Source organism: Dipodomys spectabilis, unplaced genomic scaffold, assembly GCF_019054845.1.
Source record: "Dipodomys spectabilis isolate Male_0828 unplaced genomic scaffold, ASM1905484v1 ptg000091l, whole genome shotgun sequence".
Classification (NCBI taxonomy): Eukaryota; Metazoa; Chordata; class Mammalia; order Rodentia; family Heteromyidae; genus Dipodomys; species Dipodomys spectabilis.
This window is the reverse complement of record NW_024870768.1, coordinates 1475691-1497810: the sequence shown is the minus strand read 5'-3', so window position 1 is coordinate 1497810 and position 22120 is coordinate 1475691. Positions and strand designations below refer to the sequence as shown.

Sequence of the window (22120 nt, the reverse complement as noted above, 5' to 3'; positions counted from 1 at the left end):
TATCCAGGTTGTTTTTTGTTTCTGGTGAACAATTAGAGAGATATTCATTATTCAGAATAATTACCTCAGTTAGCTACAAAGGGAAGCAAATGCTGTGTTATTTACTCCATCTCCAGCAATATAAAAAAGATACACCATCCTGAGCACTTACAAAATTTATTATCCATATACACAGAATCCCCTATCTAACACTCACATTTCTCCCTACCAAACAGATTTCTTTCTTTTCAATTAAGTCCCTTCCTAATTCTCTGATGAAAACAGCCGAAATGACAACGCTAATGAACAAGTCTGCAAATGTGCTAATCTGTCGTAAGGGTCAGGATTTACTAAAGGTGAGGAAAATGATAGAGTGCTGAGCACACTTCAGTAAGGATCAGGCAATTAAGTGTGCAAAAAGGGTGGAAGAGAGGATTATGAAAAATGATGACAAGAAAAACATCTGAAAGATATATCAAGAGACTATAAGGCCCATGGAAAACAAAGTCCATGTTAACTTTTCACTAAAGAAAACCCTCTTTGCCAGCACCTGTGGCTCACACCTGTAATTCTAGCTAATTAGGAGGCTGAGATATGAGGTTTGCGGTTCAAAGCAAGCCCAGGCAGGAAAGTCCGTGAGACTCTTATCTCCAATAAACCATTCAGAAAACTGGAAGTGGTGCTGTGGCTCAAGTGGTAGAGCATTCACCTTGAGCTGAAGAGCTGAGGGACAGCGCCCAGACACAAGCCCCATGACTGACAGAAAAAAAAGAAAAAGAAAAAGAAAACCCTCTTTAAAATTGTGGTAGCAAGTTAAATGTGAAGTAAAAGATGTTAGATTATGCTGTCACAAAAGTTGTAGAAATAACTCTCTCTGCTCTTTTCTAGCTCTTTCTCAGGTCTTTCCTTCTCTTCTCTTTCCCAGCTCCCTTCTCTTTCCTAGCTCTCTCTTTCCCACCTTTCCCAGACACTCTCTTTTCTAGCTCTTTTCTCTCTTTTCTAGCTCTTCTCTCTCTTTCCCAGGCCTTTCCCCACCGCGTGGAGGACCAAGATGGCCTGGTGCCAGCCGGAACGATGAATAAACCTACCCCTTACCTGAATACCACGTGCGTGGTGTTGTCTTACTCGGCTACCTCTTTTAAAAAACCTAACATAAATGGTGCCGTGACTCGGATAAAGGGCTTAAAGTCAGGATAGGTGGGATTCCTCTTTGTTTTTTTTTCCTCTTTTTTCTTTTTTGTTTGTTCTTCCCTTTCTGCTCTGAGGAATACCCACAGTTCTGACGGCCTTTTGCGAACCCATCTGTCTGCTGCGGACACAGCACATCCATATCATTGCTGGCCTTCACATCCACGTCCACACCACTTCTCTACTATGGTGAGTGAAACTACTCTCTACGGTTCTCTGTTGCTCAGTCTCTGTCCAGATGTGGCGCCATGCCAGAGAGCTCCTACAGCCTTTAGCTGAAAGGCCAGTCACCTCTGAAGCTGAGGAAGCTTGGCTTTGGGGGCTTGGCCATTTCTCTCTAGAGAGCTCTGGGGCAAGTTGGGACGCGGCTTCTGCCTGGTCAGCTCTCCTTCATTCACCAGACTGACTCTCCTACTCATGTAATGGGGCGCTGTGAATCACGCCCGAGGGGTGAAACCTTTTTGAAATGCCTCCTACGCTCCCTGGAAAGCCAGAGAGCCTAATTTTATGCCATTCTCAGATGTAGACAGTTTTTGCCACTGCAATGGTAAATGGTCAGAAGTCTGCTTACTTTCAGGCTCTCTTTGTTCTTTCTCTGCCATTCATGTCCAACTTTCCCTATCTCTTCCTTTCTCTTTTCTACATTTTGGCTTGTGCCTTGAAGAGTGCGACGCAGGCTGGGTCCCGGGGACCCCCCCCCCGCCCCCGCCCATCTAGGTTCCCTTTCAAAGGCTAGCCAATGTAGGCTTGATCTATTTGTTCAGGGTTTCTTTGCATTCTTTCAGAAATTCACCATCTTGAATTCACCATCTTGGCCACATGTGGGTTAAGGGTTTGGCCCCATCTGACCCTTAACCTTCCGCTAAGTTTACTACTCCATCCATCTATTCTTTTTTTTTTTTTTCAGGTAAGGGGTAGGTTTATTCATTGTTCAGGCTGGCACCAGGCCATCTTGGTCCTCCACGGGGTGGGGAAAGGCCTGGGAAAGAGAGAGCTGGGAAAGAGAAAAAGAGAGAGAGATGGGGAAAAGAGCTAAGAGAGAGCTAGAAAAGAGAGAAAATAGCTAGAAAAGAGCTAGAGAAAGAGCTAGAAAAGAGCAGAGAGAGCAGAGAGAGAGCAGAGAGAGTCCATCCATCTATTCTAAGGTGCCGTTAAGTTTCTCTTTTCACAAGCCCTGGTAACTGAGACCCAACTATCTGATGTGCTTTGTTAGTAAAGACGTCTAAACATTGTTGTCAAAATTTTAGGTTTTGAGTTTTGCCTTTTTTGTTTTGTTTTGTATATTCTTGTACTGACTACGTGGCTCTAAAATATTGGGCATATCTGTGCTAAGATTCTCACATCTAAGAAGTTTTGTCATTCCAGAATATTTGTCAGTCAATTCTTGATAAGAACCAGGTAAGCTCTACTTATTCTACTTGATCTCCTTGTTGCTTTAATTGGAAATAATAAAGGGCTTTTGTGGCAAAGATTTCAGTTCAAAGCCAGCCCGGGCTGAAAAATCCCTAAGACTCCATCTCCCAACTAACCTGCAAAGAGCTAGGCTGGAAGCATGGCTCAAGACTCTTATCCCTAACCAGCCAAACACTGGAAGTGCTATTGTAACTCAATGTGGTAGAGCACTAGCCTTGAGCAGAAGTGCTCAGGGACAGTGCCTAGGCCTTGAGTTCAATCCTCCTTGAATACCAACTGGGACAAGCCATCCCAGCAACGAGCACCTAGACTCAGCCAGTCTGGGGAACAAGGGAACATGGAGAGGAGTAAGAGGAGATGATGTCACGTCAACCACTTTGTGCCTGCCCTTTCAAAATTAACCAGAGCCTGGAAGTCAGTAGAAGTAAGAAGCCTGCCCATCCAATGTCTATACCTGTCTACCTATAACTGAACAGGAATTTATATTCTTGCCTTTGTCACCTGACTTTTCTACCTAGTCATCAGATATCAGAGGTAGCTAGGGACATTTCTACCAACATTTTCAGCCCCAAGTCCTTCCTCTTGCCATTTATTTATTCTCTAGTATTTTTTTTTCCAGCCCCTCAATGCTCATGAGATTTCTCCAGACTTCACCTAAGGACTCAATCCACAAGGGACAGCTGCTGCTCGCTGCCTTCTCTGGGAGGAGACCAAATTCCAGCCTTTTACCCCTATTGTCGACGCCCCTTGTCAGCAGGAAGTAGCCAGAGAGAATCCACGCCCTATTTCATGATTATTAAAAGGCTGGAATGTAAGGTCCACTCCTGGACAGTCAGCAGACTCCACCCTCCTCGCAGCAAAGTCTCCGCCCAGTAACTGCGTTACCTAGGCAACTGGGACACCTGGAAGAGGTCACATCTGCATCCGCTCAGGTCACATCTGAATTTGATGTAGCCACATCTTTCTCCGCCCATACCCTACATAAGGCCTAGCCCAGGCCCAGATGCCCTCTCTCTGCTCTTTTCTAACTTTCTCAGCTCTTTCCTTCTCTTTCCCAGCTCCCTTCTCTTTCCTAGCTCTCTCTTTCCCACCTTTCCCAGACACTCTCTTTTCTAGCTCTTTTCTCTCTTTTTCTAGCTCTTCTCTCTCTTTTTTTTGGGTCCGGTCATGGGGCCTGAACTCTGGGCCTGGGTGCTGTCCCTCAGCTCTTCAGCTCAAGGCTAGCGCTCTACCACTTGAGCCACAGCGCCACTTCCGGCTTTTTTCTTTTTGTTTATGTGGTGCTGAGGAATCGAACCCAGGGCCTCAGGCATGCAAGGCAAGCGCTCTACCACTGAGCCACCTTCCCAGCCCCGCTCTTCTCTCTTTTTCCCAGCTCTCTCTCTTTGCCAGCTCTCCCAGCTCTCTTTCCCAGGCCTTTCCCCACAGCGTGGAGGACCAAGATGGCCTGGTGCCAGCCGGAATGATGAATAAACTTACCCCTTACCTGAAAAAAAAAAGTTGTAGAAATACTAGGCTCCCCAAACCAAACACTCGATTTTATTTATTCACTTAAAAAATCCAGCAGAACATCTGGGGGTGGGGGAGGGGTGGGAGATGGGAAGGGATGGGAAGGGGAAACAAAGGAGGAGGCAACAATGCTTGATAAGAAATGTACTCATTATCTTGCCCATGTAATTGTAACCCATCTATATGGTACTTTCACAATAAAAAAAAATCCAGCTGGAGCCAGGTACCAGTGGTTCACATCTATAATTCTAGCTATTCAGGAGGCTGAGATCTAAGGATGCAGTTCAAAGTTAGCCCAGGCAGACAAATCTGGGAAACTAACTGGCAAAACTCGAGAGCACCAGGCCCTGAGTTCAAGCCCTAGTATTGGCATTAAAAAAAGTATATATATATATATATATATATATATATATGTGGGTGTTGTATATGTGTGTATATGTATACATATACACACACATGAGTGTGTGCATGAGAGAAAAAGGTTTCTGTACTAGAATAATTAAAGTTTACATTATTCCCACTGAGGATAGTATTAAAAACAAACAACAACAACAAAAATGGAGCTGGGTGCTTATAGCTTACACCTGTAACCCTAGTTACTCAGGAAACTGAGATCTGAGAATTGTGCTTTGAAGCCAGCTGGGGCAGAAAAGTCCATGAAACTCTTCAATTAATCACAGAAAAAGAAAGAAGTGGTGCTATAGCTCAAAGTGGTTGAGGGCTAGCCTTGACAAAAGGAGCTTAGAGACAGTGCCCAGGCTCAGAGTTCAAGCCCCACAACCAACCCCAGAGAGAGAGAGAGAAAGAGAAAGAGAGAGAGAGAAAGAGAGAGAGAGAAAGAGAGAGAGAGAGAGAGAGCTGGGAGCTGGTATCTCATGGCTATAATCCTAGCTTTTCAGGAGGCTAAGTTCTGACAATTGTGATTCAAAGCCAGCCCAGGTAGGAAAGTCCATACAACTCATCTCCAATTAACCACCAGAATGCTGGAAGTGGAGCTGTGGTTCAAAGTGGTTCAAGCACTAGCCTTGAGCTCAAGAGACCAAGGACAGTGCCAACGCCCTAAATTCAAGCCCCATGACCAAAAAAACAAAAAGAAAAATAACCCAAACTTTAAAAAATTTAGTAAAAGAAAAAAGTGAGACCAAAGGAGGATATTCTTAGGACAGCATCATAAAGGCTCAATAGCTAAGTACATATGATCATATAAAATGATTTATATCAAAATGAAAGAAAGAGAAATTGGAGGTTTTTTGTTATTTTGCTTTTGTTTGCTCCTTTGTCACTGTTTTTTATTTCGGTATCTTTGGTCTTGTATATAAGTTTATCTGTTTTGGGGATGGTAAGGGAGAACACAGAAATGGTAGGACAAAGTATAAACAAGTGTAGCAGTGATACTCACTAGACACTATGTTGAAAATGAACTACACAACATGTGGGGGAGGGAGGGTCAGGAGGGAAAAAACTGGGAGAAATCATCTTTAAAATATAAATAACTAAAAAACTTTAAAAGTTCACCAAATTCTAAACAATCATTTCAAATATGTCTATCATTGGCAAATTCTACCAATCAAATAATGAAATCTGGGGCTGGGAAGGTGGCTCAGTGGTAGAGCGCTTGCCTTGCATACATGAGGCCCTGGGTTCAATTCCTCAGCACCACATAAGCAAAAAGAAAAAAGCTGGAAGTGGCTGTGGCTCAAGTGGTAGAGCGCTAGCCTTGAGCTGAAGAGCTGAGGAACAGCGCCCAGGCCCAGAGTTCAGGCCCCACTACAGGATCCAAAAAATAAAAAAATGAAATCTACACACTCTTCTCAAAAATAAGAAGAAGGGGGCTGGGAATGTGGCTTAGTGGTAGAGTGCTTGCCTAGCATGCATAAATCCCTGGGTTTGATTCCTTAGTACCACATAAACAGAAAAAGCTGGAAGTGGTAGAATGCTAGCCTTGAGTAAAAGAAGCTCAGGGACAGTGCCCAGGTCCCGAGTTCAGGCCCCAGGACTGGCAAAAAAAGAGGAAGGAACACTTGCCAACTCATTTTATTAATCTACACTGCCTAGCCAAAACAGACCAAGATAGAACAACTAGAAAATACAGACCTACATACTCCATGAAATTACATGTAAAAATACTCAATGAAGTACTAATAGTTCAAAACAATACATAAAGGGAATAATACAACAGAATTATGTCATGGGAATACAAGGATAGTTTTAGTATTTTAAAAATCATTTAAAATATTATTTTTTTTCTTTTTTTGCCAGTCCTTCTGGGCTTGAACTCAAGGCCTGGGCACTGTCCCTGAGCTTCTTTTGCTCAAAGCTAGCACTCTACCCCTTGAGCCACAACGCTACTTTCAGCTTTTTCTGTTTATGTTGTGCTGAGTAATCGAACCCAGGGCTTCGTGCATGCTAGGAAGCACTCTACAACTGCGCCACATTCCCAGCCCCTCATTAAAAAATATTAATGGAGCCGGGCGCTGGTGGCTCACGCCTGTAATCCTAGCTACTCAGGAGGCTGAGATCTGAGGATCGCGGTTCAAAGCCAGCCCGGGCAGGAAAGACCGTGAGACTCCTATCTCCAATAAAACCACCAGAAAAACCGGAAGTGGCGCTGTAGCTCAAGTGGTAGAGCGCTCGCCTTGAGCTGAAGAGCTGAGGGACAGCGCTCAGGCCCAGAGTTCAAGCCCCACGACCGACAAAAAAAAAAAAAAAAAAAAAATATTAATGGAGCTGAACGCCTGTGGCTCATGCCTATAATCCTAGCTCCTCAGGACGCTGTGATCTGAGGATCATTATTCAAAGCCAGCCTCGGGAATGAAAGTCTGGGAGACTCTTATCTCCAATTAACCACCAAAAAACCAGAAGTGGTGCTGTAGCTCAAGTGGTAGAGTGCTTGCCTTGAACTGAAGAGCTCAAGGACAGGCCCAGAATTCAAGCTCCACAACCAACAAAAAAAGAAAAAAAGGAAAGAAGGAAGGAAGGAATGGAGGGAGGGAAGAAAAAAGGAAGGAAATATTAATGGATCAAAGGAGAAGAAAGGGTCAGGCACAGTGACTCACACTTGTAATCCCAGCTAGTTGGGAGGTGGGGATTGGGAGGATTGCCTGAGCAATCCTAAGGCTACCCTGGTCAAAAAGTTAGTGAGATATGAATCTCAAGAAACAAGTTAGACACAGTTTCAATGCCAACTACTCAGCAGGGGTAGATAGATAGGAGGAGTATAGTCCAAAGAGAGCCCAAGCAAAAAGCCTGAGGCCCTATCTAAAATATAACTAAAACAAAAAGAGCTAGAGACTTAAGTCATAGCAGCTACCAAGCAAACAAAATACCCTGAGTGCGACACCTAGAACTACCACAAAGGAAGAAAATATTGCTACCTTATCAATACATGATAAAATGCATTTGGAAAAACATACTGTACATTCATTATAGTAATGATAATGTGAGTCATCTTAGCAAACTAAAACAGAAGAGAACCATCCTCAACCTGTTAAGATACATCTACAAAATCTATAGCTAATGATTACTGTATGCTTTCCTCTTAAGATCATGCATAAGACAAGGATATCTACTCTCTACATTCCTGTTCTGCATCATTTTGAAATACTAAACAAGCTATGTATATTACAAAAAAAGAAATTAGAACTGTCCTTATTCACAGACAATATGATCATCTACACAAAAAAAATCCCAAGTCTAGAACTAATAAATTATTTACAAAGGTCACAAGTTACAAGGACAACACACCAAAATCATAATTCTATATATTAACAGTGTATAATTAGAAATTAAAATAAAAAACATTCTTTATTATACACGACTCAAATATGAAATACTACATTCTAAATATCGTGTACTAAGGAATTAACTCAGTGGTAGAGCACTTACCTAACATGCACCAGGCCTTAAGTTTCATACCCAGTACCACAAGAAAAAAAAGGCAATAAAAGTAAAAATAAATAAAAAGAATGTACAGGGCTTATATGCTAAAAACTATAGCTAATGAAAAAAAAATCAAAGCATGCCTGAATAAGAGAGGTGTATCATATTCATGGATTCAAATACTCACCGAATTCATCTAGATATATAACAAAATTCCAATCAAAATCCCAGCAGGATTTCTTTTTTGTAGATAGAGACAATATTATTCTAAAATTTATATGAGAAGGCAAAAGAACCTAAAAAGACAAAATAATACTGAAAAAGAATAAAATTGGAGGAATCACTACTCAATTTTAAAATTTACTATAAAGCTAGTGTAATTGAGAAAGTGAAAAAAATTGACATATCCATCAACTGAAGACAGCCCAGAAATATGCTCATATAAATATAACCAACTGATTTCTGACAAAAGTGCAAAGGCAAGGGAGAAAAGGTAATCCTGTCTATTTCAATAAATTGTATTTAGACAAGTGGATATCGACATGCAAATCCAAAAACAAAAGCCTCTTCACACTATACAGAAATAAACTGAAGATATAAATGTAAAATGTATCACCTAAAAAGAAGCACAGGAAGAGCCAGGCATAGTAATGCATGCCTATAATCCTAGCACTACACAAGCAGACCTTATTTCCAAAAAAAGAAAAAGAGACTGGGAACATAGCTCAGTGGTAGAGTAACTTCCTAGCACAGGCAAGGCCCTGAGTTCTTCCCAATATTAAAAAACATAGAAAATTATCATGCCTGTGATTATGCAAAGAATCCCTAGACATGAAACCAAAGGTTTCAGAAAAGATAATAACTGCTAAAAAATTGAAATATTCCTATGCAAACTGTTCTGTTAAACGAATTAAAAGAGGAACCAAGTACTGTGAGAAACCAGATGCCTGATAAAGGACTCATATACAGAATATACAAAGACATCTTAAAGCTCAACAATAAGCAAATGAATAGTTTTTAAATGTGCAAAACACTGTTCTTAAAAAAACCATTTACCAATGAATGTATATAGATGACAAGGAAGCACAAAAATAAAATCTTCATCATTAGTTATTTATAAAATGCAAATTAAAAGTATGATAGGTTAGTGACTCACACCTGTAATCCTAGCTATTCAAGAAAGGATCGCAGTTCATAGCTGGCCTGGGGAAATAAACCTAAGAGATTCTCTTTTTTTTCTTTTTTTTTGCTTATGTGGTGCTGAGGAATCGAACCTAGGGCCTCAAGCATGCAAGGCAAGCGCTCTACCACTAAGCCACCTTCCCAGCCCCTTCCTGAGAGATTCTTATCTCCATTTCACCAACAAAAAGTCAGAAGCAGAAGTGTGGCTCAAGTAGTAGAATACCAACATGAGGCCTGGAGTTTAAGCCTCAATACTGGCATTAGAAAAACAAATAAGGACTGGGAAGGTGGTTCAGTGGTAGAGTACTTGCCTTGCATGCATGTGGCCCTGGGTTCAATTCCTCAGCACCACATACATAAGCAGAAAAAGCCAGAATTGGCGCTGTGGCTCAAGTGGTAGAGCACTTGCCTCTTCAAGCTGAGGGGCGGCGCCCAGGCCCAGATTTCAGGCCCCATGACTGACAAAAACATAGAAAAACCAAATGAACAACATATGCTTTACTGTATGACTCAGAAATCCCAAACCTACATATTTACACTAGGGAAATGAAAAACTGTGTTCATAGAAAAGCCTTCACATAATGTTTATAGCAGCTCTGTTTGTAACCACAACAATCATAATTTATCTAAATATCATTTCAGGGAGGAATAAACAAACTATAGTATATCCATGTACAATGAACATTACTCAGCAACAAGAAGGAATGAATCATTAATATCCAACAACTTCAAGGAATCTCAAAAGCATTATGTTAAATGAAAGTAGTCATTCTTAAAAGATTACAAGCAGTACAATTCCACATATGTGCTATTCTGTAGAAGACATAAATACAATGACAGCAAATGTGACCAGTGGGCAGCACAAGGATTGGTTTTGATGTTATCACAAAGGGAAAATGTGAGAGTTTGGGGGGACTGCACAATTGTTCAGTATCCTCATTGTGATGGTAATTACATAAATCTTTAACTATATTAAAAAGTAATCCAACTGTGGTCACATATACAAGTCAGTTTGTATGCTAATTTAAAAATAAAACTAGGCCAGGTGCTGGTGACACATGCCTGTAATCCTAACAACTTAGGAGGCTAAGGTCTGAGGACTGAGGTTTGAAGCCAGCCCAGGCATTAAAGTCCATGAGACTCAACTCCAATTAGCCACCAAAAAGTTGGGGCTTATGTGGCAGAGCACTGGCCTTGAGCACAAAGCTCAGGCCCTGAGTTCAAGCCCCAGGACTGGCACACATACACAAAAACTAACTTGCTATCATGACTTTTAGTTTCATTTTGTAACATAAAATCTCAGTTGATTCCCTTTCTTCCATGCTTAAAAGTGAATCTTTTATTCTTATTTAACATGGACTGGCTTTAAGTAATATTTTATATTACTAAGTGGCGCTGTGGCTCAAGCGGTAGAGCGCTCACCTTGAGCTGAAGAGCACAGGGACAGCGCCCAAGCCCAGAGTTCAAGCCCCACGACCAACAACAACAACAACAAAAAAAAACTATTTTATATTACTTATTTTATTGCCTGATAAGTAATACCACTTTTATGTTAAAATTGGCTGGGAATATAGCCTAGCATGTGTCAGACTCTGTATGTGCACGCACATGCGTGCACACATACACACACACACACACACACACACACACACAAATGAGGACACATCAGAGTATTAACTTTAACAAGTTATTTCTAGGTAAGAAGATTTTGTTGTTGTTGTAGGACTTGAATTCAGGGCCTGGGTGCTGTCCCTGAGCTCTTTTGCTCAAGGCTAGCTCTCTACCACTGTGAGCCACAGCACCACTTCCAGTTTTTGAGTGGTTACTTGAAGATAAGAGTCTCACAGGACTTACCTGCTTGGGCTGGCTTTGAACCACAATCCTCTGATCTCAGCCTCCTGAGTAGTTAGGATTGTATGTATGAGCCACCAGTGCCAGGCAAAGTAAGGAGGTTTTTAAAGTAGCGTGTTTATTTTCCAAATGAACTTGTATTACTTTTATCATCAGTAGGTAAAGAAATAACCCTTTCAACTCAGGCCTAGTCATAACCTTGTAAGAAAATTTTAGGGCTTCATTCTGTAAACATAGAGAGGCAAGCAGATAGGAAAAGAAGCTGGGGGACACAGCAAAGAACAGGTCATCTGCCACTGCTGCTGGAGAATGTAAGAAATCTTGGGAAGGAGAAGGCTACCTTACCTGAGATTGCTTGAAAACATCCTTCCCAACAACATCCAAGTTTGAGGGGTCTTTGATGGAACTAACATACTCAGAAACAGCCTTGATTACCACATCACAGGGTGGGAGAACCAGCTGATGAGCTCGGACCTAGAAAAGGCAAGTAAAGGACACTAACATTGAAGATGGATGATCACTAAAAAAGAGTGAATTGGGCTGCAATACAAAATTCAAATTCAGTAAATCCATGGAAAGATAAACTATTTTTATAAATAGTTTTTCCCCCTTAATTGTTAGTACAAAACACTTGGGAAGAATTTAAAAGTAAAAAGACATTGAAATTATATCCATAATCCTCCTACAGAGGTAACTACTGTTTAATGACATTGCCATTATTAGTTAATTGATGGCCATGAGAGATTTCAGCTGCTTCCGATGTTTTTTGCTGTTAAAAGTAATGTTGTGTAAGCTAGGCTCTAGTAGCTCACACCTGTAATCCTGGTGAGGCTGAGATCTGAGGATCACAGTTCAAAGCCAGCCTAGGCAGGAAAAATCTGTGAAACTCTTATCTCCAGTTACCCACCAGAAAACTGGAAATGGAACTGTGGCTCTGAGTGGTAGAGCATTAGCCTTGAGGGCTGAGAGACAGTGCTCGGGCCCTGAGTTCAATCCCAATGACCAAAAAATAAAAAAGTAATGTGATATGTGGGTTCAAATTTGAAGAACAAAGAAGTCTTTTTGAAAAACATCAGGAAAATCTGCAAACAGTAGATTTAAGGCTCATGATAACAAGAAATTCACATTCATTTTGTTAGAATGTATATATAAGAAGATAATGGGTGTTAAAGAGATGTACACAACAGAGTATAGGAGTGAAATAACTTGATGTTTGGCATTGGCATTGAATTACTTCAGCAATGACAACAAATCCCAGCAAATCTGGCAAAATCTTCACAACTGTTGTTAGACCTATATGATGGTATTATATATGATTATATTATTGTAGTACCTCACCAGTTTTGTGATGTTTGAATGTGTGTGTGTGTGTGTGTGTGTGTGAATACTAGAGCTTGAATTCAGGGCCTGGGTGCTGTCCCTGAGCTTTTTTGCTCAAGACTAGCACTCTATCACTTGATCCCACAGCTCCTCTTCCAGCTTTTTTGGTAGTTAATCCAGTTAACTGGTTTAACTGGAATTACTAATAGAGTTTTCTGCATGGGATAGCTTTGAATTCTGATCCTCAGATCTCAGCCTCCTGATTAGCTAGGATTACAGGCTTGAGCAACCGGTGCCTAGAGCTTAAGCACTTTCAAAAGAAAAAAATGGTGCTACAAAGAAATATGGGTATTTGTTGTTCACTCTGCAATTAATTATAAACTTCCAAATTACCAAGGTAAAGGGTATACTTTTTTTGGTGCTGGTCCTGGGGCTTGAACTCAAGTCCTGGACACTGTCTCTGAGCTCTTCTGTTCTACCACTTGAGGCATAGCTTCATTTCATTTGAGGTCAGAGTCTCACAGACTTTACTGGCCAGACTGGCTTTGAACTGATAAACTCCTGAGTAGCTAGGATTATAGACGTGGGCCACCAGCACCTGGCTTAGGGTGTACCTTTTATAAAAATCTTGTGGTAAAAATTGATTTTCTCACATGCTATCCCATTCATTCTTTTACTTTACACTATGTGCCAGGCACTGTTCCAGCCACCAGAGACACAGCAATGCCTTCACAGAAGATTAAATTCTAGTGTAGGCATGTTGGGATGAAATGAGAGGAAGCAAACAAACAAAATGAATAAGTAAATGTAAAGTGGGCTAGATGCAGATAAATGTTATGGAGAAAATGTAGTATAGAAGGGATTAGGGAATATAAATATACATATCTAGGCAAGTACAACACATGCACATGTGCATATATTGTTTTAAATAGGATCATCAGGAAAGGCCTACATTTGACAAGATCTCTAGGAATGGGGAAATGGTTATGAAAGAAGAAAAAAATATCCAAGTGGAAGGAATGGTTAAGTACAAAAATCTTTTCACTATTAGTGGAATAAAAGAAATACATGACCAAACATATAGGAGGTCATGAGTACATCAGAGTATAGAAGGTCACGATAGTAAGGATAGCGTATAAACTATATAGTATAAACCATAGTAAGGATTGGGTAAGTGATAGTCACTAAAGGATTTTGGGTTTATTTTGGTTTCCTCCCCGCCCCCCAACATTTTTTTGTAGTCCTGGGCTTGAACTCAGGGCCTGAGCATTGTCCCTGAGCTTCTTTTTGCTCAAGGCTAGTGCTCTACCACTTGAGCCACAGTGCCATTTCTGGCTTTTTCTGTTTGGCAGTACTGAGGAATCAAGCCCAAGGTTCTGTGCATGCTAGGAAAGCACTCGACAGCTAAGCCATATTCCTAACCCCCCCCAACATTTTTTAGTATCAATTAGTTGCATCCATACAGTATACCTTAACCAGGCTTACCCTCTCCATCGCTCTCTCTTATCCCTATCCTCCTTCCCCCATTTCTCAAACTGATCACTAAAGGATATTGTTTTATTTTTATTTAGTTTAATTTTCTATTATCCTTAAGTAGTTGTACAAAGGGGTTTCAGTTCAATGTATCAGTTCATGAGCACAGTGCATCGATTCACTAGAGGATTTTTTTTTGCCAGTCCTGGGACTTGAACTCAGGGCCTGGGCAGTGTCCCTGAGCTTCTTTTGCTCAAGGATGGCACTTTACCACTTGAGCCACAGCACCACTTCTGGTTTTTTCTGTTCACGTGGTACTGAGGAATCGAACCCAGGGCTTCATGAATTCAAGGCAAGCACTCTTTTTTTTTTTTTTTTGGTCGGTCATGGAGCTTGAACTGTGGGCTTGGGCACTGTCCCTCAGCTCTTCAGCTCAAGGCAAGTGCTCTACCACTTGAATACCACTTCCAGTTTTTTGGTGGTTTATTGGATATAAAGAGTCTCATGAACTTTCCTGCCTGGGCTGGCTTTGAACTGTGATCCTCAGATTTCAGGCTATTGAGTAGCTAGGATTACAGGCGTGAGCCACTGGCGCCCGGCTTCAACTATGAAATTTTTATATACACATATAATGTACTTTGATCATTACCTCTATATACCTTCTATTCCTCTCTCCCACTCCTCTTGGTCCTGTTCCTTTTCCCAAACGGTCCCATTTCTAATCTTTAAAAAATATGCACATATACATATTATGCCAAAAAAGGAAGATAAAACACATATGCTGAAGAACACATTTTAGTCTCCATTTTCCTAAAACACTAAAATAGAACACAACACAGTTATTTAGCATACAATAATATATATATATATATATATATATATATATATGAACAGTTATCTCCCAAATGGTAATTTTAAATTGCAGTTTTAGAGTAAACTCTTCTTTTTTTTTTTTTGGTGATTATCCTGGGGCTTGAACTCGGGCCACTGTCCCTGAGCTTTTTTTTTTAGTCAGTCATGGGGCTTGAACTCTGGGCCTGGGCACTGTCCCTGAATCTTCAGCTCAAGGCACTCACTCTACCATTTGAGCTACAGCGCCACTTCTGGTTTTCTGGTGGTTAACTGGAGATAAGAGTCTCATGGATGTTCCTGGATATTAATCCTGGATATTAATCACAGATGTTCCTGAATATAATCTGGATATTAATCCCCTGTACAAATCCTCTGGGTAGCTGATAAAGATTTTTCTCCCATTCTGCAAGCTGTCTCTTGGAGCTGATCATAGTTCCCTTGCTGTACTGAATCTTTTTAATTTGATGCAATCCTATTTGTCAGTTATTATTTCCTGAGCTGTTGGGAGTATTCATAAGAATGACACAGCATATTCCTGGATCTTCAAGTGTTTGCCCCAGGGTTTTATGTTTAGTTTTATTTTAAAGATTCACTCTGATGTTACATCATCATAACCATCTGAGAACAGATGAGGGTGTGAGAATAGATAAGGTAGGGTAGAGTGTAAGAAGGCCAACAATAAACTATAATAATAATCCAGACAAGACATAATGATGGCTTGATTAGAACAGCAGTATTGAAAATAAAAGTAGTTATAAATATCTTTTGGGGGGTAGTTTTTCTTTTTTCTTCAAGACGAGGTCTGGCCATATATTCCAGGTAGGCCTCAAACTCTAGGTCCTGATGCCTCAGACTCCCAAGTATATATTGCCATGTTCAACTGAGCACGGTCTATCATAAAGAAAAAAATCAGAATTGCCCAGGAAATGTGTGCCAGTTTTGAGCAAAAAAGACAAGCAAGAACACAAGGCCCTGACTTTAAGCCCCAGTACCAAAAAAAGAAAAAAGAAAAAGCCAGATGCTAGTGGCTCATGCCTATAATCCTAGCAACTCAAAAGGGTGAGATCTAAAAGTCAAGGTTTGAAACCAGCATGGACAGAAAAGTCTGAGAATTTTATATCTCGAATTAACCACCAAAAAGAAGGAAGAGCTGTGGCTCAAGTGGTAGAGTACCAGCTTAAGTGAAAAAAATCAAAGCAAGGGCTGGCAAGGTGGCTCAGTGGTAGAGCGCTTGCCTTGCATGCCTGAGGCCCTGAGTTCGATTCCTCAGCACCACATAAGAAAAAAGCCGGAAGTGGCGCTATGGCTCAAGTGGTAGAGCACTAGCCTTGAGCTGAAGAGCTGAGGGACAGCGCCCAGGCCCAGAGTTCAGGCCCCACAAACGGACCCCCCCAAAAAAAAATCAAAGCAAGAGACTGAAGCCCTTATTTCAAGCTACAATACTAGCATAGAGCATAAGAAGAAAAATCCTACTGTTTCCGGGCGCTGGTGGCTCATGCCTCTAATCCTAGCTACTCAGGAGGCTCAGATCTGAGGACTGCAATTTAAAGCCAGGCCATGCAAGAAAGTCTGTGAGACTTTAATCTCCAATGAACCACTGGAAAACTGGAAGTGGAGCAGTGGCTCCAAAGTGGTAGAATGCTAGCATTGAGCCAAAGAGCTCAGGGACAGAGCCCAGGCCCTGAGTTCAAGCCACAGGACTGGAAAAAAACAAAAACAAAAATCAAATTCCTCTTGATTTTAGTTCCAATCTATTTACTGTTCTACATTTCTTCTCATACCAAAGTCCTCTAGAGCGAGTTGTCTATACTTGTCTTTACTATTTTCTGTTTTCTGTTCCTTGTTCTTTCTTCAATCTGATATGCTAAAATTGCTTTCAAGAAGGTCACCAAAACATCTAAGTTGGCAAGCCCAGTGATAAGATTTCTTACTTGACTATTTGGCAGTATTTGACACAGCTGCTCATTCTTCACTTGGCTTTACAACAGCACACTCTTGTTTTCCTTCATACCTCACTAATCGCTGTTTTGTAAATCTCTTTTGTTATTCTCTTATCTTCCAACAATGGGGTGTTCAGAGTTCACCCTAGTTCCCTTCTGTTCTAATTGCACACATGATTGATTGCACCTGGGATCATGACTTTATGAACATTTGCCAATTGGTGATCTCTAAGATTTTATCTGTCTGCCCTCTCTTTTACACTCCAGATTTTAATATTTGTTTACTAAACATATTCGTTTATATATCAAACATATATTTTACAGTAATATTTCCAAATGGAAACTGATTTTCCTTTAAAGCTGTTCCTTCCTTATCTTCCCTCATTTTCCTTAATGACAATTTTATAATTCCAGTTTTTTAGGATAAAATTCTTGGGATCATTTGGACTTACATCTCTCATTCGCATAGCTCACATTAAGTCTGTTATAAACAGCATTAACTTTCCTTTCAAAATATGTCTAATTAACCTCCATTATTAAGAAAAAAAAAAAGAGCTGGGTGCAAGTGTCTCACGCCTGTAATCCTAGCTACTCTGAAGGCTGAGATCTGAGGATCACTGTTCAAAGCTAGCCTGGGCAGAAAAGTCTTTGAGACTCTTAACCACCAGAAAACTGGAAGTGGTGCTGTGGCTCAAGTGGTAGAGTGTTCATCTTGAACTGAAGAGCTCAAGGACAGTGCCCAGGCCTAGAGTTCAAGCCTCACAACAGAAGGAGAAGGAGAAGGAGAAGAAAGAAAGAAGAAAGAAAGAAGAAGGAAGCAGCAGCAGCCAGGCTCTGGTGGCTAACATCTGTAATCCTAGCTACTCAGAAAGCTGAGATCTGAGGATCAAGTTTTGTCAGTATAGACAAAAATGTCTGTGAGACTCTCATCTCCAATTAACCACAAAAAAAAACCCAAAAGATGAGCTGTGGCTCAAGTGGTAGAGCAATAAAGAACAGTACCTAGGCCCAGCAATTCAAGCCCCAAGAGCAGTACACAATCACAATAAAAGATGGATCATGGTTATACATCCACTATAGGAAAGAACCAATGAATGATGCAGAAGAAGGAGGGGGAGAATTGTTGAATTAATTTTACCCTTATATTGGCAAGACTAGATAGGATCTAATACAATTAGATTTGGCTTAAGGAACATGAAGGTAGGGGGCACATTCAAGGACAAACAAATTATACACAGGTGAAAAGAGAGGGTGGGAGTTTATGGAAGATTTGTATCATGATTTCCATTTTCTCAGTGAAACAGTAAAAGATATCACATGCTGTGGGTAAACAAATGAGCTGATAGTATTAAAGGCTGGAGGAAAGAGAAAGTATAAAATGACTGTTTAGGATAAAGAAGGAACAAATAAAATATTTTTTTGTCAGTTGTGGGGCTTGAACTAAGTGCCTGGGTGCTGTCCTTGATCCTCTTTGTGTGCAAAGCTAGCACTCTACCACTTAAGCCACAGCACCGCTTCCACTTTTTTTTTTTTGGGGGGGGGGGGTCATGGGGCTTGAATTCTGGTCCTAGGCGCTGTCCCTGTGCTCTTCTGCTCAAGGCGAGCCCTCTACCACTTTAGCCACAGCACCACTTATGGATTGCTGGAGGTTTATTGGAGATAAGAGTCTCACGGACTTTCCTGCCGGGCTGGCTTTTAGCTGTGATCCTCAGATCTCAGCCTCCTGAATAACTAGGCTTACAGGCGAGAGCCACCACCTGCGCCTGGCTACCACTTCCACTTTTTGAGTGGCTAGTTGGAGATAACAGTCTCTCGAGGACTTTCTGCCTTAGCTGGCTTTGAACCGAGATCCTCAAATCTCAGCCTCCTGAGTAGCTAGGATTATAGGTGTGAGCCCTCAGTGCTCAGCTACAAACAGAAATTTAGTGTAATCCCCAACTGACACTGCCACCAGAAGTACAGGAGGCTATACTTCAATATTTCCTAAACTGTTAACAAAAAGTAACAAGATGGCCAGGAGCCGGTGGCTCACGCCTGTAATCCTAGCTACTCTGGAGGCTGAGATATGAGGATCATGGTTCAAAGCCAACCTGGGCAGGAAAGTCCATGAAACTCTTGTCTCCAATTAACCACCAGAAAACCAGAAGTAGTGCTGTGGCTCAAGTGGTAGAGCTATAGCCTTGAACTGAAGAGCGCAGGGACAGCACACAGGCCCAGAGCTCAAGCCCCATGACCAAAAAAAAAAAAAAAAAAAAAAAAGTAACAAAGTGCTCATTGAACTTACATGACTGATAGCTAAGTCGTATTATCTATCAATCACTGCATCTCTTCTTTTGTAAATTTTCTTTCTTTCTTTTTTTTTTTTTTTTGGGGTCCGGTCATGGGTCCTGAACTCTGGGCCTGGGCGCTGTCCCTCAGCTCTTCAGCTCAAGGCAAGCGCTCTACCACTGAGCCACCTCCCCAGCCCCTCTTCTTTTGTAAATTTTCTGCTTTTGTCCTTTATAGCCCATTATTGTGGCATTTAGTAAAGTTTGTGTGAATCCTAAGATATAAAGAGTATTTCAATAACTCAATTTTTATGTAATGTATTTTTAAAAATTTTAAATAGTTATTATAAAAGTGATGCATAGAGTGGTTATGCTTGCACAAGTCAATACATTTCTTTTTGGACAATGTCACCCCTTCCTTGCACTCCCACCCATCCCCACCCACAATTTGTAGAGTTCACTTCAACATAGTGTCCAGTAAGTACCACTTCTGCATTTGTTCATTCTTTGTCCCTCCATCTCTGTGCCTCCCCTTACTCTCCTCCCAAAGATGAACAAACAGAACAAAAAGAAGAGAAAAAAAACAGCAAAAAAGAAAAAAAAAAGCCTTGTTTCCATTTCCTGGAGTCATATGCTAAATATTTTAAATGGAATGAAAGATAATTACTCCACCAAACTCCATTCAAAACTGTTGTCACCACATATAGTAGCTCAACCTTATAATGCTAGCTATTCAGGATGTTGAGATGTGAGGATCAGGGTTCAAAGCCACCTCACACAAGAAAGATTGAGATTCTCATTCCCAGTTAACAACCAAAAAGCTAGAAGCATGTTTTGAGAGCACTAACCTTGACCCAGAAAGCTCAGGAGCCCTTATTTCAAGCCCAGGATTGGCCAAAAACAAAAGCAAAAATCCTGTTATCTCTTAATCTGTACAAGTAGAAAATGGTACACATTACCTTCAGTGATGCAAGAGGATGTTCTGGTCCCAACAAGCTCCAGTGAAAGGCAGCCAAGTCCTCATCTGGGAGAATGTGGTTACCTATAAAGTACATTTGTCATTCATTAAATACACAAATATTTTCTTTAAAAAATTGTTACTGTTATTATAAAGATGATGTACAAAGGGGTCACAGTTACATAAGTCAGGTAGAGTACATTTCTTCTTTTTTTAAAAAATTGTGACTATTTATTTATTGGTTGGCTGGTTGGTTGTGGGGCCTGAACTCAGGGCCTGGGTACTGTCCCTGAGCTTTTTTGCTCAAGGCTAGCACTCTTACCACTTTAAGCCACAGTGTCACTTCCAGTTTTCTCATGGTTCATTTGAGATAAGAGTCTCTCAGCCTTTCCTTCCCGAGCTGGCTTCAAACCAAGATCCATAGATCTCAGCCTATTGAGTAGCTAGGATTACAAGTATAAGCCATCGGCGCTCAGCTGGTAACATTTCTTTTTGGACAATGTCCCATTCTCTCCCAGTTTTTCCCTCCCAACCCACCCACAAGCCATATAGTTCATTTTCAACATGGTGTCTAGTGAGTGCCACTGCTACATTTGTTCACCTTTGTCCCTCCATTTCTGTGCCTCTCTTTACTCTCCCAAAGACAGATAAAGAAATAAGACAAGAAGAAAACAAAAACAAAAGCAAAAATAAAAAACCTCTTGTTTCCATTTCCTGGTACAAATGTTTTCTTAAAACACCTCTAGCCTAGCACCAGTGACTCACGCCTATAATCCTAGCAACCCTGGAGGCTGAGATCTAAGGATCATGATTTGAAGCCAGCTTGGGCAAAAAAAAAAAGTCCCTATGGGACTCTTATCTCCAATTAACCACTCAAAAACTGAAGTGGAACTGTGGTTTAAAGTGGTAGAACAAAAAAAAAAGTGGTAGAACACTACTAGCCTTGAGCAAAAGAGCAACCAGGCTCTGAGTTCAAGCCCCAGGACTGGCAAAAAAAAAAAAAAAAGAGAGAGAAAGAAATGATGTTATGGAAAATAATTAAATTTAATTTAAAAAGATATGCTGATTTTTAGGACACTCTATTAAGAAGCCCAAGTGCCTGATGTACCATGTTTCACATGAGGTCTCTCAAAAGCTAAATTAAAGCCAGTTGCTGGTGGCTCACGCCTGTCATCCTAGCTACTCAGGAGGCTGGGATCTAAGGATCATGGTTTGAAACCACCCCCGATAGGAAAGTCTGTGAGACTCTTATCTCCAACTAACCACCTTGAGCAAAAGAGCTCAGGGAAGCCGGGAGCTGGTGGCTCACGCCTGTAATCCTAGCTACTCAGGAGGCTGAGATCTGAGGATTGCAGTTCAAAGCCAGCCCGGGCAGGAGAGACGGTGAGACTCCTATCTCCAATAAACCACCAGAAAACCGGAAGTGGCGCTGTAGCTCAAGTGGTAGAGCGCTCGCCTTGAGCTGAAGAGCTGAGGGACAGTGCCCAGGCCCAGAGTTCAAGCCCCATGACCGACCAAAAAAAAAGAGCTCAGGGAAAAGTGCCCAGGCCCTGAGCTCAAGCCTCACAACCAACCAAAAAGAAAAAAAAGATAAATCCAAGACAAGTTAACTGTCTTTAGCTCTCATATCTTAACAATACAGGAGAAGGGCTGGGAAGGTGGCTCAGTGGTAGAGCGCTTGCCTTGCATGCATAAGGCCCTGGGTTCAATTCCTCAGGACCACATAAGCAAAAAGAAAAAAGCCGGAAGTGGCGCTGTAGCTCAAGTGGTAGAGCTCTAGCCTTGAGCTGAAGAGCTGAGGGACAGCGCCCAGGCCCAGAGTTCAGGCCCCACGACCGGACCCAAAAAAAAAAAAAAAAACCAATACAGGGGAAAACTACCTACCTAGCAGTGCTGCAAAAATGGGGAAATTCATCCGCTTCAGACCCAGCTGCTTGGCTACCTCTTGCATCAGGAACTGGTTGGTAGTGAGGTTCTTTCCATTCCAGCTCAGCTTCAAAGCATGAGAACTGTAGTAAAAGGGAATATTGTAGAGAGCATACTCGGAGTCATGAGCAAGAAGGCCATGAAAGCCATTGTCCCGAAAAAAAGCCACCACTTCCAAATGGTGGTCTTCAAGGCTCTGAAAGACCTAGGAAAGAAAAAAAGAATGTATCAGGTTACAGAAACTGATTGGCTTTGTCAGAAATCAGAAAGCTTAGTAACTCAATGTAAAATTTGGTGAAATTTAAGATTACATGAAGCTAACCAGGCACTGGTGGCTCACACCTATATTCCTAGTTACTCAGGAGGCTGAGATCTGAGGACAG

At 41.3% G+C, this 22120-nt stretch overlaps 1 protein-coding gene across 1 annotated transcript in view; it reads right to left on the bottom strand.

The window, feature by feature from the left end:
* The window catches only part of Fam120c (family with sequence similarity 120C), a 121911-nt gene that overhangs the window by 60489 nt on the left and 39302 nt on the right, over positions 1 to 22120 (bottom strand). Inside the window, exons 2-4 of the mRNA XM_042684853.1 lie at positions 21696 to 21942; positions 19813 to 19895; positions 11347 to 11475 (exon numbers count right to left, since the gene is read on the bottom strand). Of these exons, the coding sequence (XP_042540787.1) occupies positions 11347 to 11475; positions 19813 to 19895; positions 21696 to 21942 (459 nt within the window). The remainder of the gene's footprint in view (positions 1 to 11346; positions 11476 to 19812; positions 19896 to 21695; positions 21943 to 22120) is intronic.